This window comes from Delphinus delphis, chromosome Y, assembly GCF_949987515.2.
Source record: "Delphinus delphis chromosome Y, mDelDel1.2, whole genome shotgun sequence".
Classification (NCBI taxonomy): Eukaryota; Metazoa; Chordata; class Mammalia; order Artiodactyla; family Delphinidae; genus Delphinus; species Delphinus delphis.
The window spans coordinates 2,265,794-2,280,179 of NC_082705.1; the positions used below are offsets into that span (position 1 = coordinate 2,265,794).

The window sequence follows — 14,386 nt, forward strand, 5'->3', positions numbered from 1 at the left end:
ATTAGCTATCAGTGACACAGTAAATGAGAGAATGGCTGGGTAGAGTAGCTGTAGGATGGTAGAAATTTAAGACAGACAGGAAGGACTGTAATCCAGATGATGTGAACCAAAGGAACAAAAGGAAATAAGTTTAGTAGATATTAAAGAAACTATTCCACCTGGAAAATTAAAGTGGAGGAATAGCATAAGATATATCTCTAGCTGGTTTTTTGAAGGGGTTTGTTGTCTATTGCCTCTGTCTTACTGAAATATTTTCTATTTCAGGAGTGTAAGAGACCCCCGGAAGCCTTTGGCTTTGAGCAGGCTACCCAGGAGTACACTTTGCAGAGCTTTGGTGAAATGGCTGATTCCTTCAAGGTGGACTACTTCAACATGCCTGTTCACGTATGTGATTGTGGAATGCGTATGTAGGGATTGGTGTCTGATAGTCTTAGTGCTCATGGACACGTGGGGCCAAAATATAGTGGGCTACGATCATCTTTTACACCTGTTATCACAGATGGTACCTACGGAACTTGTGGAGAAGGAATTCTGGAGGCTGGTGAGCAGCATTGAGGAGGATGTGACAGTTGAGTATGGAGCAGACATTCATTCCAAAGAATTTGGCAGTGGTTTTCCTGTTAGCAGTAGCAAAGGAAACCTGTCTCCTGAGGAGGAGGTAATGTGGTTGGTAATTCATATTTACACTGGCCAATAAAATTTAATGCCATTGGAAAATCTTGTCAGTGACCCAGAATTTGGATAGCCACTATTACTACCACATTTTCCTCTTTGGTATTTTCCTGGGGATAGGCACAAGGAATAGCATGATACCTTGCAGTTATCTGTTAGAATCCACAGTAGTCCTTCCTCTTTCCCCACATGTAATTGTTGGAAGTTACCACCTTTTGGTTATCTGCATAATAGAAAAACACAAATGCTACAACTAACTTGTTCACACATTTATGATTTGAAAGAATTAGGAGGGCATCAAGAAATGGCTTCATTTTATTCTTTAATACAAGGAGATCTCTTACCTACTCAGAGGTCAATTTAGATGTCCTAAATTCTGACTAAATCTTGTTAGCAATCTCTCCCTCAGTGCAGAACCAAAAAATACGATGGATGAAGCAACCTTATTTGGGGTGAAGAAGCTAAAAAAATAATCCATCTCATGTGTTATTGATGAATTATCCCTATAATAATTGTTGTTTTGCCATGCTAGTTACAACCAAGAAAATTAGTGTTTGGTTTTTTTATATAGATTGTCCTACATGTTAAGCCTTATGTGACAATTGATCCAGACCGCAAAAAAGTCTGGATTCTAAGAAGTACTCATTCTAAGAAGATAGAGATTCAGCAAGGCACATTCAGTTTTTGTGTATGTATACTGTGTTACTGTATATATGTTTGTGTGTATGTAGAAACACTTGAAGAGTCTGTTTCCCCCCAGTTTTTTTTTAATAGTATTTACATCAATTGTGGCAAATTGAAAAATATAAATGAAAAGGAAGAAAATCACCCAGAGCTTCTCTTTAAAAAAAAAAAAAATTATTTATTTGTTTATTTATTTATTTGGCTGTGCCAGATATTCATTTTGGCATACAGGATCTTCATTGCTGCATGTGGGATCTTTAGTTGCAGCATGCGGGATCTTTCTCTCTTTTTTTTTTCCTCCATTTTGCAGATGTTTCAGCAGCATTTACTATCACAGAAGAAGTGGCAACATGTTCTACTTTTTTTTTCTATTTTTATTTATTTTTTGAAAATTATTTTTTTATACAGCACATTCTTATTAGTTATCCATTTTATACATATTACTGTATCCATGTCAATCCCAATCTCTCAGTTCATCCCACCACCCCCACCCCACCCCCCAGCCACTTTCCCCCGTTGGTGTCCATACGTTTGTTCTCTACATCTGTGTCTCAATTTCTGCCCTGCAAACCGGTTCATCGCTACCATTTTTCTAGGTTCCACATATATGCATTAATATTCGGTATTTGTTTTTCTCTTTCTGACTTACTTCACTCTGTATGAGTCTCTAGATCCATCCACGTCTCTACAAATGACCCAATTTCGTTCCCTTTTATGGCTGAGTAATATTCCATTGTATATATGTACCACATCTTCTTGATCTGTTCATCTGTCGATGGGCATTTAGGTTGCTTCCATGACCTGGCTGTTGTAAATAGTGCTGCAATGAACATTGGGGTGCGTGTGTCTTTTTGAATTATGGTTTTCTCTGGATATATGCCCAGTAGTGGGATTGCTGGGTCATATAGTAATTCTGTTTTTAGATTTTTAAGGAACCTGCATACTGTTCTCCACAGTGGCTATGTCAATTTACATTCCCACCAGTAGTGCAAGAGGGTTTCCTTTTCTCCACACCCTCTCCAGCATTTGCTGTTTGTAGATTTTCTAATTATGCCCATTCTAACCGGTGTGAGGTGATAACCTAATTTTAAGTTTGATTTTCATTTCTTTAATAATTTGTGATGTTGAGCATCTTTTCATGTAGTCCTTGAGCATTTGTATGTCTTCTTTAGAGAAATGTCTCTTTAGGTCTTCCACCCATTTTTTTCATTGGGTTTTTTGTTTTTTTAATACTGAACTGCATGTGCTGTTTATATACTTAGGAGATTAATCCTTTGTCCATTGATTTCGTTTGCAAATATTATCTCCCATTCTGAGGGTTGCCTTTTCATCTTGTTTGTAATTTCCATTGCTGTGCAAAAGCTTTTAAGTTACATTAAGTCCCATTTGTTTATTTTTGTTTTTATTTCCAGTATTCTAGGAGGTTGGTCAAAAAAGATCTTGCTGTGGTTTATGTCAAAGAGTGTTCTTTCTGTATTTTCCTCTAAGAGTTTTATAGTGTCCAATCTTACATTTAGATCTTTAGTCTATTTTGAGTTTATTTTTGTGTATGGTGTTAGGAAATGTTCTAATTTCATTCTTTTACATGTAGCTGTCCAGTTTTCCCAGCACCACTTATTGAAGAGACTGTCTTTACTCCCTTGTATATTCTGGCCTCCTTTGTCATAGATTAGTTGACCACAGGTGCATGGGTTTATCTCTGGGCTTTCTATCCTGTTCCATTGATCTATATTTCTGTTTTTTGTGCCAGTACCCTATTGTCTTGATTACTGTAACTTTGTAGTGTAGTCTGAAGTCAGGGAGTCTGATTCCTCCAACTCTGTTTACATTTTCCCTCAAAATTGCTTTGGCTATTCAGGGTCTTCTGTGTCTCCATACAAATTTTAACATTTTTTGTTCTAGTTCTGTAAAAAATGCCATTGGTAATTTGTTAAGGATTGCATTGAATCTGTAGATTGCTTTTAGGTAGTATAGTCATTTTTACTATAGTCATTTTAGTGTTGATTCTTCCAGTCCAAGAACATGATATATCTACCTCTCCATCCGTTTGTATCATCTTTAATTTCTTTCATCAGTCTCTTACAGTTTTCTGCATACAGTCTTTTGCCTCCTTAGGTAGGTTTATTCCTAGGTATTTTATTCTTTTTGTTGCTGTGGTGAATGGAGTGTTTCCTCCAGCTCTTGACAACTATGATTCTAACTTTACTTTCTCTAAATTTGACTGCTTAGGTACCTTATATGTATTTGTCCTTTGTGGCTGGCTTCTTTCACTTGGTGTACTGTTTTCAGAGTTTATAATCTTCAAGGTTTATATCTTGTAGCATGTGTCATAATTTCCTACATTTGATCTTCTTTTCATTCGTTGATGGATATTTGGGTTGCTTCTGCCTTTTGGCTATATTGAATAATACTTTCATGAATACAGATGTACAGATATCTGTGCAAGACCCTTTTTCAGTTCTTTTGCGTATAGTATTCCCAGAGGTGGAATTCCTGAAACATAAAGTTTAATCTTTTGAAGAGCAACCATGTCATTTTTCACAGTGGTTCTGTCATTTTACACTCCCACCAGAAAGGCAATCCAGTACCTTTTTCTGAATAGTACTGTGAAGAATGATCAGACTTATTCCTTATTCTTCTTGTTTCTTATTCTTTAGAGGAAGAGCTTTCAATCTTTCATTATTGATTGTGAAATTAGCTGTGGGCTTTTTATGTATATCCTTTATTATGTTGAGGTATTTTCCTTCTTTTCCTTGTTTGTTAATGTTTTATCATGAAAGAGTATTGAATTTGTTAAGTGAACATTCCTGTACACTTTTGGTTTGAACACCAGTTTCCATTTTTCTTGAGTATGTATTTAGGAATGGAATTACTGGATTACGTGATAATCTATGTTTAATTTGTTAAACTGTTTACCACACCACTAGTAGCAAATGAGGGTTCCGCTTTCCACATGGCTACTAATGCTTGTTATTGACTGTTACATGGTTGTAGTCATCTCATTATAATAACTAATGTCAAGCATCTTTTCATGTGTATGTTGACCATTTATGTAACTCCTTTGGAGAAATACCTATTTAGGTCCTTTTCATATTTTAATTGAAGTTTTTGACTTTTGTAGTTGATACTTTTCAAATTACGGTAAAATATGCATAATATAAAATTTACTGTATTATTTTTAATTATATACTTGAGTGGCATTAAGTACAGTCACAAGGTCATGCAACCATCACCATCATCCTTTCTTATCACCCCAAACACAAACTTTGTACCCATTAAATAATTTCCCATTCTCCTTTCCCTCCAGCTTCTAGTAACCACTGTTGTTTTCTGCCTATGAATTTGACTGCCCTAGATATATCATGTAAATGGAGTCATACTTTTGTGTTTTGCTTATTGCATTTAGCATAGTGTCTTAAAAATTCATCAGTATTGTAGCATATAACAGACTTTCATTCCTTTCTAAAACTGAATAATATATATATATATAGCACATTTTGTTCATTAATTCTTCTGTTGTTGGACATTTGGATTGTTTGTATCTTTTTGCCATTGTGAATAATGCTTTTGTGAACATCGGTGTAGCAAATTTCTTTTTGACTTCCTGCTTTTATTTGGGTATAGGCTTAGATTAGAATTACTAGATTATATAATTTGAAACCCCAACAGCAGCGATTCCATTTTACATTCTGTCCAGCAGTGCACCAGGTTTCTAATTTCTCCGTGTATAGGTCAACACATGTTTTCTGCTATTTGTCTTTTGGTCAGTTTGTGGGCTGGTTTTTTGTTTTGGTAATAGCAGTTTCCTAATGTGTGAAAGTAAACTATTATCTTCCATCTGGATTTGCATTTCCCTAAATGATGAGGCGCTGAGAATCTTTTCATGTACTTGTTGCCGACTTTGGAGTCTTACAGCTTTAGCTCTTTTGTATATCTCTTTGACTTACTTGGAGTTGAAATTTTGTATGTGGGCCAGCCTCATTCTTTTGTAGTGGATATCTAAGTTTCCTATTTATTGGAAAGGCTGTCCTTCCCCATTAAGTGGTGTTGACACCCTTGTCAAAATCAGTTGACTGTATTTGCAGTAATTTATTTCTGGGCTTTCTGTTCTATTCCATCGGTCTCTAATGTATCCTATGCCAGTACCACACTGATTTCTGTAGCTTCTTGAAACATAATACCTTCAACTGTACTTTGTGGCTATTTGGTGTCCTTGAGATTCCATGTGAATTTTAGGGTGGATTTTTCTATTTCAGGAAAATTTTAGATGGATTTTTTCACTTCTCCATTGTTGTTTGAATTTTGATAAAGATTGAGTCTGTAGAATACTTCGGTAGTATTGACATCTTAAGTCTTAGAATTCATGAACACAGATGTGTTTCCATTAATTATGTCTTTAATATCCTTCAGCGATGTTTTGTAGTTTTTAATGTTTGTATACTTCTACTGCCTGGTATTCATTTTGATACTGTTGTTAGTAGAATTATTTACTTAATTTTCTTTTCGGATTGTTAATTGTCAGCTTTTAAAAATGCAACTGTTTTTTGTAGGTTGATTTCTGTAGCGTGCAACTTCACTAAGTTTATTTGTTGTAACAGGTTTTTGGTAGATTTTTTAGGGTTCTTTACGTATAGGATAATGTCATCTGCAAACAGATGATTTTACTTCTTCCTTTTCAATTTTGATTGCATTTTTTTTTTCTTGACTAATTGTTGTGACTGTAACTTGCAATTCCGTGTTGAATAGAAATGGTGAAAGTAGGCATTTGACTTGTTTCTGATCTTAGGGGCAAAGCTTCAGTCTTTTAATATTGAATTGAGTATAATGTCATCTAGAGGTTTTTCATATGTAGTCTTTATCGTCCTGAAGAAATGTCTGTTTCCTTCCATTTCTTGTTTGTATTAGGAAAAGTTGTAGAATTTTGTCAGATGTGCTTTTTCTGAATAACTTAAGAGGATTGTGTGTCTTTTTCCCTTACATTTTATTAATGAAAAGTTTACATTCATTAATTTTTGTATGTTGAACCATTTTTGCATTTCGGGAATAAATTCCAGTTACAGGTGGAATTTCCACTTCCACTTATAAGCGGTGTAGTATTCTAATGTGTAGCTGAATTAGATTTGCTCATATTATACTTTGTTGAGGTTATTGTTGACTTTGAGTTCTTATGTATGTTTGGAATAAAAGACCCTTATCAGATACATGACTTAACGTGACTTAAAAGAGTTTTTTGTCATATTACAGGATTAAAAATAATTTTGATAGTGTTCTGAAAAGTGCTCATTTTAAAGAAGTGCAATTTTTTTTTTTTTTTTTTTTTTTTTTTGTCACCTGTACTTTTTGTGTTATTTTCAGAATCCACCAAATCCAAAGCAGTGAAGATTTACCACTGTGTTTTCTTTTTCTAGTTAGGTCTTGGACCCATTTTGTTTTACTTTTCCCTTACAATGTGAAATAAAGTTTCAGCTTCATTCTTTTGAAGTTAAATATCCAGTAGTCACAGCACCATTTCTCGAAGAGACTGCTCTTTCTCCACTGAGTAGTTTTGGCATCCTTGTCAAAATTGACATAGAAATGTGGCTTTGTTTATGATCTCTCATTTTTACTCCATTAGTCTAAATGCTACCCTGTTTTGATTACTCTAGCTTTGTGGTAAATTTAGAAATTTGAAACTGTGAATCCTTCAACTTTGTTCTTTTTCAAGACTGGCTGTTCTGGATCACTTGTAATTGTATTTGAATATTAAGATTGGCTTACCAGTACTGCTAAGAAAGTCATTGCAATTTTGATAAGGGTTGCATTGAATGTGTAGATTGCTTTGAGTACTTTTGCCACGTTAATGATATTAAGACTTCTAACCAGGGCTTCTCTGGTAGCGCAGTGTTTGAGAGTCTGCCTGCCAATGCGGGGGACACGGGTTCAAGCCCTGGTCTGGGAGGATCCCACATGCCGCGGAGCAACTTGGCCAGTGAGCCACAACTACTGAGCCTGCGCGTCTGGAGCTTGTGCTCCACAGCAGGAGAGGCCGCAACAGTGAGAGGCCCGCGCACCACGATGAAGAGTGGCCCCCGCTCGCCGCAACTAGAGAAAGCCCTCGCACAGAAACGAGGACCCAACACAGCCAAAAATAAATAAATAAATAAATAAATAAAGACTTTTAACCTATGAACACACATCTCTTTCCATTTCTTTGTCTTGTTTAATTTTGTCAGCAGAGCTTTGTGGTTTTCATTGTATTAGTTTTTCATCTCTGATTAAATTTATTCCTAAATATTTTATTCTTTATAATGCTGTTTTTAACAGACTTGTTTTTTAAATTTTCTTTTCAGGTAAAGAAGCACAATTGAATTTTGTGTGATTGTGTGTTGTGTAACTTAGCTGAATTCCTTTACTAGCTCGGTTTTTTATGGGTACATTCTTCAGGATTTTCTGTGTATTAGATCATGTGGTATGCAAATATAGCTATACATCTACTTTACTTAATATTTTAAAATTTTTCTGCTAAATTGCTTTGCATAGAACTTACACTACAGTACTGAATGGACGTGGCAAAATGTTGGAATCCTTGTCTTGTTCCTGATCTTAGAGGAAAGCTTTCAGTCTTTAATCATTGAGTATGATATTAGCTGTGGGTTTTTCACAAGTGCTTTTAGTAGGTTGAGAAAGTTCTCTTTTAATCTGAGACTGTTGAGGATAGTTACCATGAAAGGGTGCTGATTATTGTTAAATGCATCAGTTAGGATGATCATGAGTTTTTTAACCCTTTTTATTTTACTGATATAGGGTAGTACATTGGCTGGTTTTTATATTTGAACCATCCTCTATATTCCTGGGACAATTTCACTGGATCATGATGTATAATCCTTTTAATAAGCAGCTAGACTTGGTTTGTTAGTATTTGCTGAAGTGCCTTGTATCAGTGTATAATGTATAGTGGTTTGTAGTTCTTGTGTGCTGTCTTTGTCTGACTTGATGTCATAAAGTGAGTTAAGGATTCATTCCTTTTCTGTTTTTCAGAGAGTTTGAGTCAGATTGCAGTTTTTCTTGTAATTTTTCTTTCACTGGTAGAATTCACCAGTGAAGCCATCTCATTCTAGCATTTCTTTGTTCAAAGGTTTTAGATTACTGATTAAATCTCTTTATGTGTTATCAGTCTTCACATTTTTTATTTCTTGAGTCAGTTTGGGGAGATTGTTTTTAGTAGATTGTTCATTTCATCTAGATTATATGATTTGTTGGTATACAGTTTTTACATTGTCCTCTTATATAATACCTTTTTCTGTGAAGTTTTCAGTTATACCCATTTTCTTTTGTGATTTTAGTCATTTGAACTTCTTTCTCTTGGATTAAGCTTTTTCAGTTGTTATTCATCTGTCTCAAAGTATCTTTTAATTTTTCCTTTGTGAGTTCATCTTTGACCCATGGTTTTTAAAAGTGTGTAGTTTAATTTTCACATATCTGTAAATTTTCTGGTTTTTCATTGGATATTGATCTCTAGTTTCATTTGTTTGTGGTGCAGAAAGATTTTATTATTTTAGTTTTTTTATACTTCATTGGGATTTGTTTTATGGCCTAACATGTTTTATCCTGGGGAATGGTCTGTTTTACACTTGTGAAAAATATGAATTCTGCTGTTACTGGATGGGATTGTCTGTGTCTACCTTAAGCTGATTTATAGTGTTGTTCACATTTCCTATTTTCATATTCATATCTGCTCTGGTGGTGTTCTGGCCATTATTGTCTTAGCAATATTAAAACCTTCAATTATTTTTATAGAATTTTCTATTTCTCCCTTCAACTTTGTCAATTTTTGCTTCATTTATATTGGGGCTAGTTTTTAGGTGTGTGTTGTTTTGTCTTCTTGATGGATTGACCATTCTTATCAATGTATAATGTCTTTTTATCTTGAATAATTCTCAAAATCTACCTTGTCTGATAGTGATACAATGACCCCATCTCTCCTTTGGTTACTATTTGCACAAAATAAGTTCTTCAGATTTTTTCCCTTTTAATTTGTGTTTAAGGCTTTGAGTCTTTTCAAGACATAATAGATCAGGTCTTTTTCTTATTCTGCCAGTTTCTGCCTTTTAATTGAAGAGGCATTCCTCTTCGATCCATTTACATTTAAGGTATTTACTGATAATGAAGAACTTAATTCTGCTCTTTTTTTCTTACGTCGTTAATCATTTTTCTTCTCAGTTCCCACATTACTCCTTCATTTTGGGTTTAATTTTTAATTGATTATTTTTCTCCTTTATTACTCATTTATCATTGCTCTTTTGTGTTTAATTGATTGTTTAATTGACTTTTTTCCTCAGTATGTCATTTCCCTTTTTGTATATTTTTTAGTTATTTTGGTGGTTACCTTATACAACTAATATATATTACACTTGGTTAATACCACCTTAGTTTTAAACATTGTTCCTGCACAGAGTCTTCTCTATCCCTTTGTTATTATGGTTAATTATATCTTCATAAATTGTGTGCCCATTAACATAGACTTATAATTATTATTTTATATCAATACATTTGTGTTTATATCATAAGGGTAAAAAGAGTCACAAATCAGAACTGCAATAGTATTGAGCTTTTACATTTATACGTGTAGTTACCTGTATCATATTTTCTCATAAATCTTTGAGTTACCATCTAGTGATTTTTGAACTTTTGCCTAGATAACTCTCTTTACTATTTCTTGTGGTGCAGATCCCTCATTTTTGTTTGGGAATGTCAGTTTGTCCTTCAGTTTTGATGGATAGTTTTTATCAGTTACAGAATTCTTGACTTATTTATTTTTTCTTTTATAACTTACAATATGTCAGCCTACTGTCTGTGGTTTCCATAGTTTCTAGTGAGAAATAGGCTAATCATATTGAGAATACTTTGTAGGAGAGATAACACTTCTCTCTTGCTGCTTGTAAGAATCACTATCAGCTTCCAATAGTTTGGCTATGCTTGGATTGCATTAGGCTTGTTGGATGTGTAGATTAATATCTTTAGGGAAGTTTTCAGCTGTTATTTCTTCAAATATTCTATTTCTTGTTTTATCTTCTCTCCTTTTAGGACTCTTATTAAGAGTATGTTGGTTTGCTTCAATGTTTCCCACAGCTGACTTAAAGGCTCTGTTCATTTTCCTTTATTCTTTATGCTCCTCAGTGTAAATAATCTCAATTGACCTGTCTTCGGATTTCCTGATACTAAGTTCTGACTTTTCATTCTATTGAACTGCTCCAGTGAATTTTTTGCTTCAAATATGATACTTTTCAGCTCCAGAATTTCTATTTGAGACCTTTTTTTTCTTCTGTCTCTCGAGTTTTCTGAGGAGACATTGGTCTCCTGGTTTCCTTTGGTTCTTTGTCAATGGTTTCCTTTAGCTTTTTGAGCATATTTAAGATGCTGAAAGCCTTTTTCTAGCAAGTCCAGTGTCTCTGCTCTCTCAGTGACAGTTTCTCTTCTTTTTTTTTTCCCCTGTCATTGAATGGGTCATATTTTCTGGGTTTTTTTTTTTGCATGCATCATAATTTTTTATTGACAGCTGAACATTTTGAGTATTTTAATGTGACAGCTCTGGAAATCATATTCTCCTTCCCTTGGGGTATTGCTATTTTTTGGGATTGTGTAGTGTGTATGTTTTATATGACTTTTTTTAAAGGATTTTGCAAAGAAAAATTTTTTGTTAGATCTCTGAATACTCTTTTTAAATTCTTTGCAGATTGGCTCTGTGTATGACCTTTCAATGCATAGATATTTACAGCTCATCACTTAAGCACAGCTTGGAGGTATAGCAAGAGGTGGTATTCCTTGAAATATAAGGAAGCTTTCAAAAGCAGGAGTTTTGGAGTTTTTCCTCCCAAGTGTACTGCAGTATCTGTTGTTTCACCCAACCGCTTTTTCCTACTCTGAGATTTCACCAGTGACTTTGATACTCCAAAAAATGAATTAATAACAATGTGTCAAACACAACCAAGAAATAAATGAGATGGTATAAATAATTTACTTAATAATTTAGTAGTTTGGAAGTAAGAGACAGCCTAAAATATCCTATGGAAACTACCCAGAGTAGTACTAAGGTTTGGGCAAGACTTCCAGAATAATATATCTGTGTGTGTTTGTTTTGGACAAGTAATAGAAAGGCATAAAGAAAAGAAAAATATGATAATGATATTTAGAAGATGTAAGTAATTTAAGGAGTAACATCATTGTCTGTAAATTTTCATTAGGGGCACAGCATACCTGGAGTGTAACTGAGATAAAGTGATTTTAAAGAACATTTATGAAGAGTGTTAATTTCAGGGGCAGATAAATCTTAATCTGGATTATAGATAATTAATATTTTGAGTCATAGTCTTCCCTCTTTATGCAGAAAAATGATTTGCATTCAGAAAACACAGTGGACCTTCTGTGGGCCCATGAAAACTAGGTTTTTATTCCCAAACTAGAGCAAGCAGTTATCTTTCTTCACCCACCTGCTCCCTACTCACTCTGGTAAATCTCTGACCTGACAGGAGTATGCAAACAGTGGATGGAACCTGAATGTGATACCAGTGCTGGATCAGTCTGTTCTCTGCCACATTAATGCAGATATCTCAGGCATGAAGGTTCCCTGGCTCTATGTAGGCATGGTATTCTCAGCATTTTGTTGGCATATTGAGGATCACTGGAGTTACTCCATTAACTACCTACACTGGTGAGCAGGCTCCAAATGGCTGGGATGGATATCAAGATTCCCTCAGTATGCAAGGATATTTCCAGTCTTTATGTGTCTCTCTTTACCTGAGCAGGGGTGAGCCGAAGACCTGGTATGGTGTACCCTCACTGGCAGCAGAGCATTTGGAGGAGGTGATGAAGAGGCTAACACCTGAGCTCTTTGATAGCCAGCCTGACCTCCTACATCAGCTCGTCACCCTCATGAATCCCAACACCCTCATGTCTCATGGTGTGCCAGTAAGTACCTGGAAATAGGGGACAAATGGATTTAATGTTTGCCATGAAGTGAATGGCAGTGAATGAAAAGCTTAGTTTTGGAGGAAATAAAAGTTTTGGAGACTGGGTTTAGCAATGCATCTCTCTTTCCCTTTATATGCTATTTCAAGCTGCAATCCTGTGTAGACCACCAGGGTGTGGGGTATCCTTAAAACGAAGAGAAAAGAGAAATCAGAAAATTATTGAACAGCATAAAACCTAAAACCTTGTTTCTGGCCTTTTAATCTGCCTCATAGTCTGTAATAGGTTTTCTGATAACATTACTGGATATAGATTCTAATTTTATAATGCTTAAACAGAGGTGGGAGGGGTGGTTTCAGACTTCAAATTTTTCAGGATTCATTTATATCACCCTGTTTTGCAAAGGTTACTAAGCCAGGAATTTCTAGGAGATAAAATAGCACACTCTCTCTGTCTGCAACACACTACACATTTTCTCATTTGAACAACTTTTAGATTTAGATTAACCTCCACAAAACATTTTCATAACTTTTATGTCCATCTCCCTCAGTTTTTCCATCCACATAAAATGGACTTGACACCTCCAGTACTCTCTTCCAGTTCTGACATTTTACAAGTTCTTGAATTTTTTTCCTTTCTTCCTAATAACACCACTATTGTTTCATTAAAAAACATAGCCCTGAATATTGATTATAATGAGATCATACAGCTAATCTAGTTTTACCGTTTCTCTTGCCTCATGATTCTTACTTTTTTTCCCCCACATATATTGGGGACTACCATTCATATTCGGGACTAGAATTTGTGCATCATCTTTTTTTTTGTAATCTAATTTGCTGATGTAGTTATTCATAGTATTTTCTTATTATCCTTTTTATTTATGTAAAGTTAGCAGTAATCCACTTTCATTTCTGATTTTAATAATTTGTCTTGTCTCTTTTTGTCATACTCTTCTTAAAGGTTTCTCAATTTTGTTAATCATTTCAAGCAACTAGGTTATGGTTTTGGTGATTCTCTGTTGGTTTTCTATTCTCTATTTTACTTATTTTGTTAAGAAATTGACCCTTTTATAAATATATCATGTCCGTCTTCATTGCATGACAGTTTTTTACTTGAAGTCTAATTTCATCTCATATTCCTACAACCACTCCTACTCTCTTTTCATCACTATTTACCTGTAGTCTATTTTTTCATTGTTTTACTTTGAGTCCACTTGTGTCTTATGTGTAGGTGAGTTTCTTATAAAGAAGATAATAGTTGAATGAAGTTTTTTATTAATTCTGCCAGTCTTTGCTTTTTGAAACTTTAATTTTAAACTTAATATAATTGTCAGTAAGGAAGAACTTTACTTCTTTCTGCCATTTGTTGTTTTGTGCATGTCCTGAATCTTTTTTTTTTTTTTTCTGAATCCTTTTTATTCCTCAGTTATTCCATTACTTCCTTCTTTGTGATTAATTGGTTTATTCCAGTTTAATTCTACTTAATGCCCTTATCTGGTGTTTATTTTCTAGTTATTTTCTTAATGGTTACCTTGGTGATTACAATTACTGTTTTAAAACAATCTGGTCTGAATTAATACCAATTTATTTTCAATAGTAAGTTTCAAACAAAATTCTTCATTCGTATGTAGGTCTGTCCCTCTTCTTTTATATTATTATTGTCACAAATTACTTGTTTGCCCTTGGACATGGTATTAAAATTTTCATTCCATGCACTTGTCATTTATAAAGAAAATAGGAGTCATAAAAAATGCACCACTGGTTTTTGTGTTTGCCAATTTAGATACCTTTTTCAGTGTTCTTATTTTCTTTGTATGGATTCTGGTTACACTCTAGTGTCCTTTAATTTCAGTCTGAAGGACTCCCTTTAACATTTCTTACAGAGCACACATATCTGCTAGACACAAACTTCCTCAGCTTTTGATTCTCTAGGAATAGCTCTCTTTTTTTTAATTTCCTTTTTTTTTTAACTAATTTTTATTGGAGTACAGTTGCTTTACAGTGTTGTGTTAGTTTCTGCTCTACAGCAAATTGAATCAGTTATACATAGAAATATATCCCTTCTTTTTTGGATTTCCTTTCCATTT

General features: G+C 34.3%; 1 protein-coding gene across 10 annotated transcripts in view; it reads left to right on the forward strand.

Annotated features, from left to right (window-relative positions):
- The window catches only part of LOC132419214 (lysine-specific demethylase 5D-like), a 44,234-nt gene that overhangs the window by 10,128 nt on the left and 19,720 nt on the right, over positions 1-14,386 (forward strand). For 7 of the 10 annotated variants that reach the window (XM_060003197.1, XM_060003195.1, XM_060003199.1 and 4 more), the window contains 5 exons: positions 265-384; positions 500-658; positions 1,244-1,360; positions 11,862-12,043; positions 12,138-12,300. In XM_060003197.1, coding sequence (XP_059859180.1) covers positions 265-384; positions 500-658; positions 1,244-1,360; positions 11,862-12,043; positions 12,138-12,300 — 741 coding nt within the window. The remainder of the gene's footprint in view (positions 1-264; positions 385-499; positions 659-1,243; positions 1,361-11,861; positions 12,044-12,137; positions 12,301-14,386) is intronic. The other 3 variants (XM_060003200.1, XM_060003203.1, XM_060003204.1) reach the window with 1 other exon arrangement.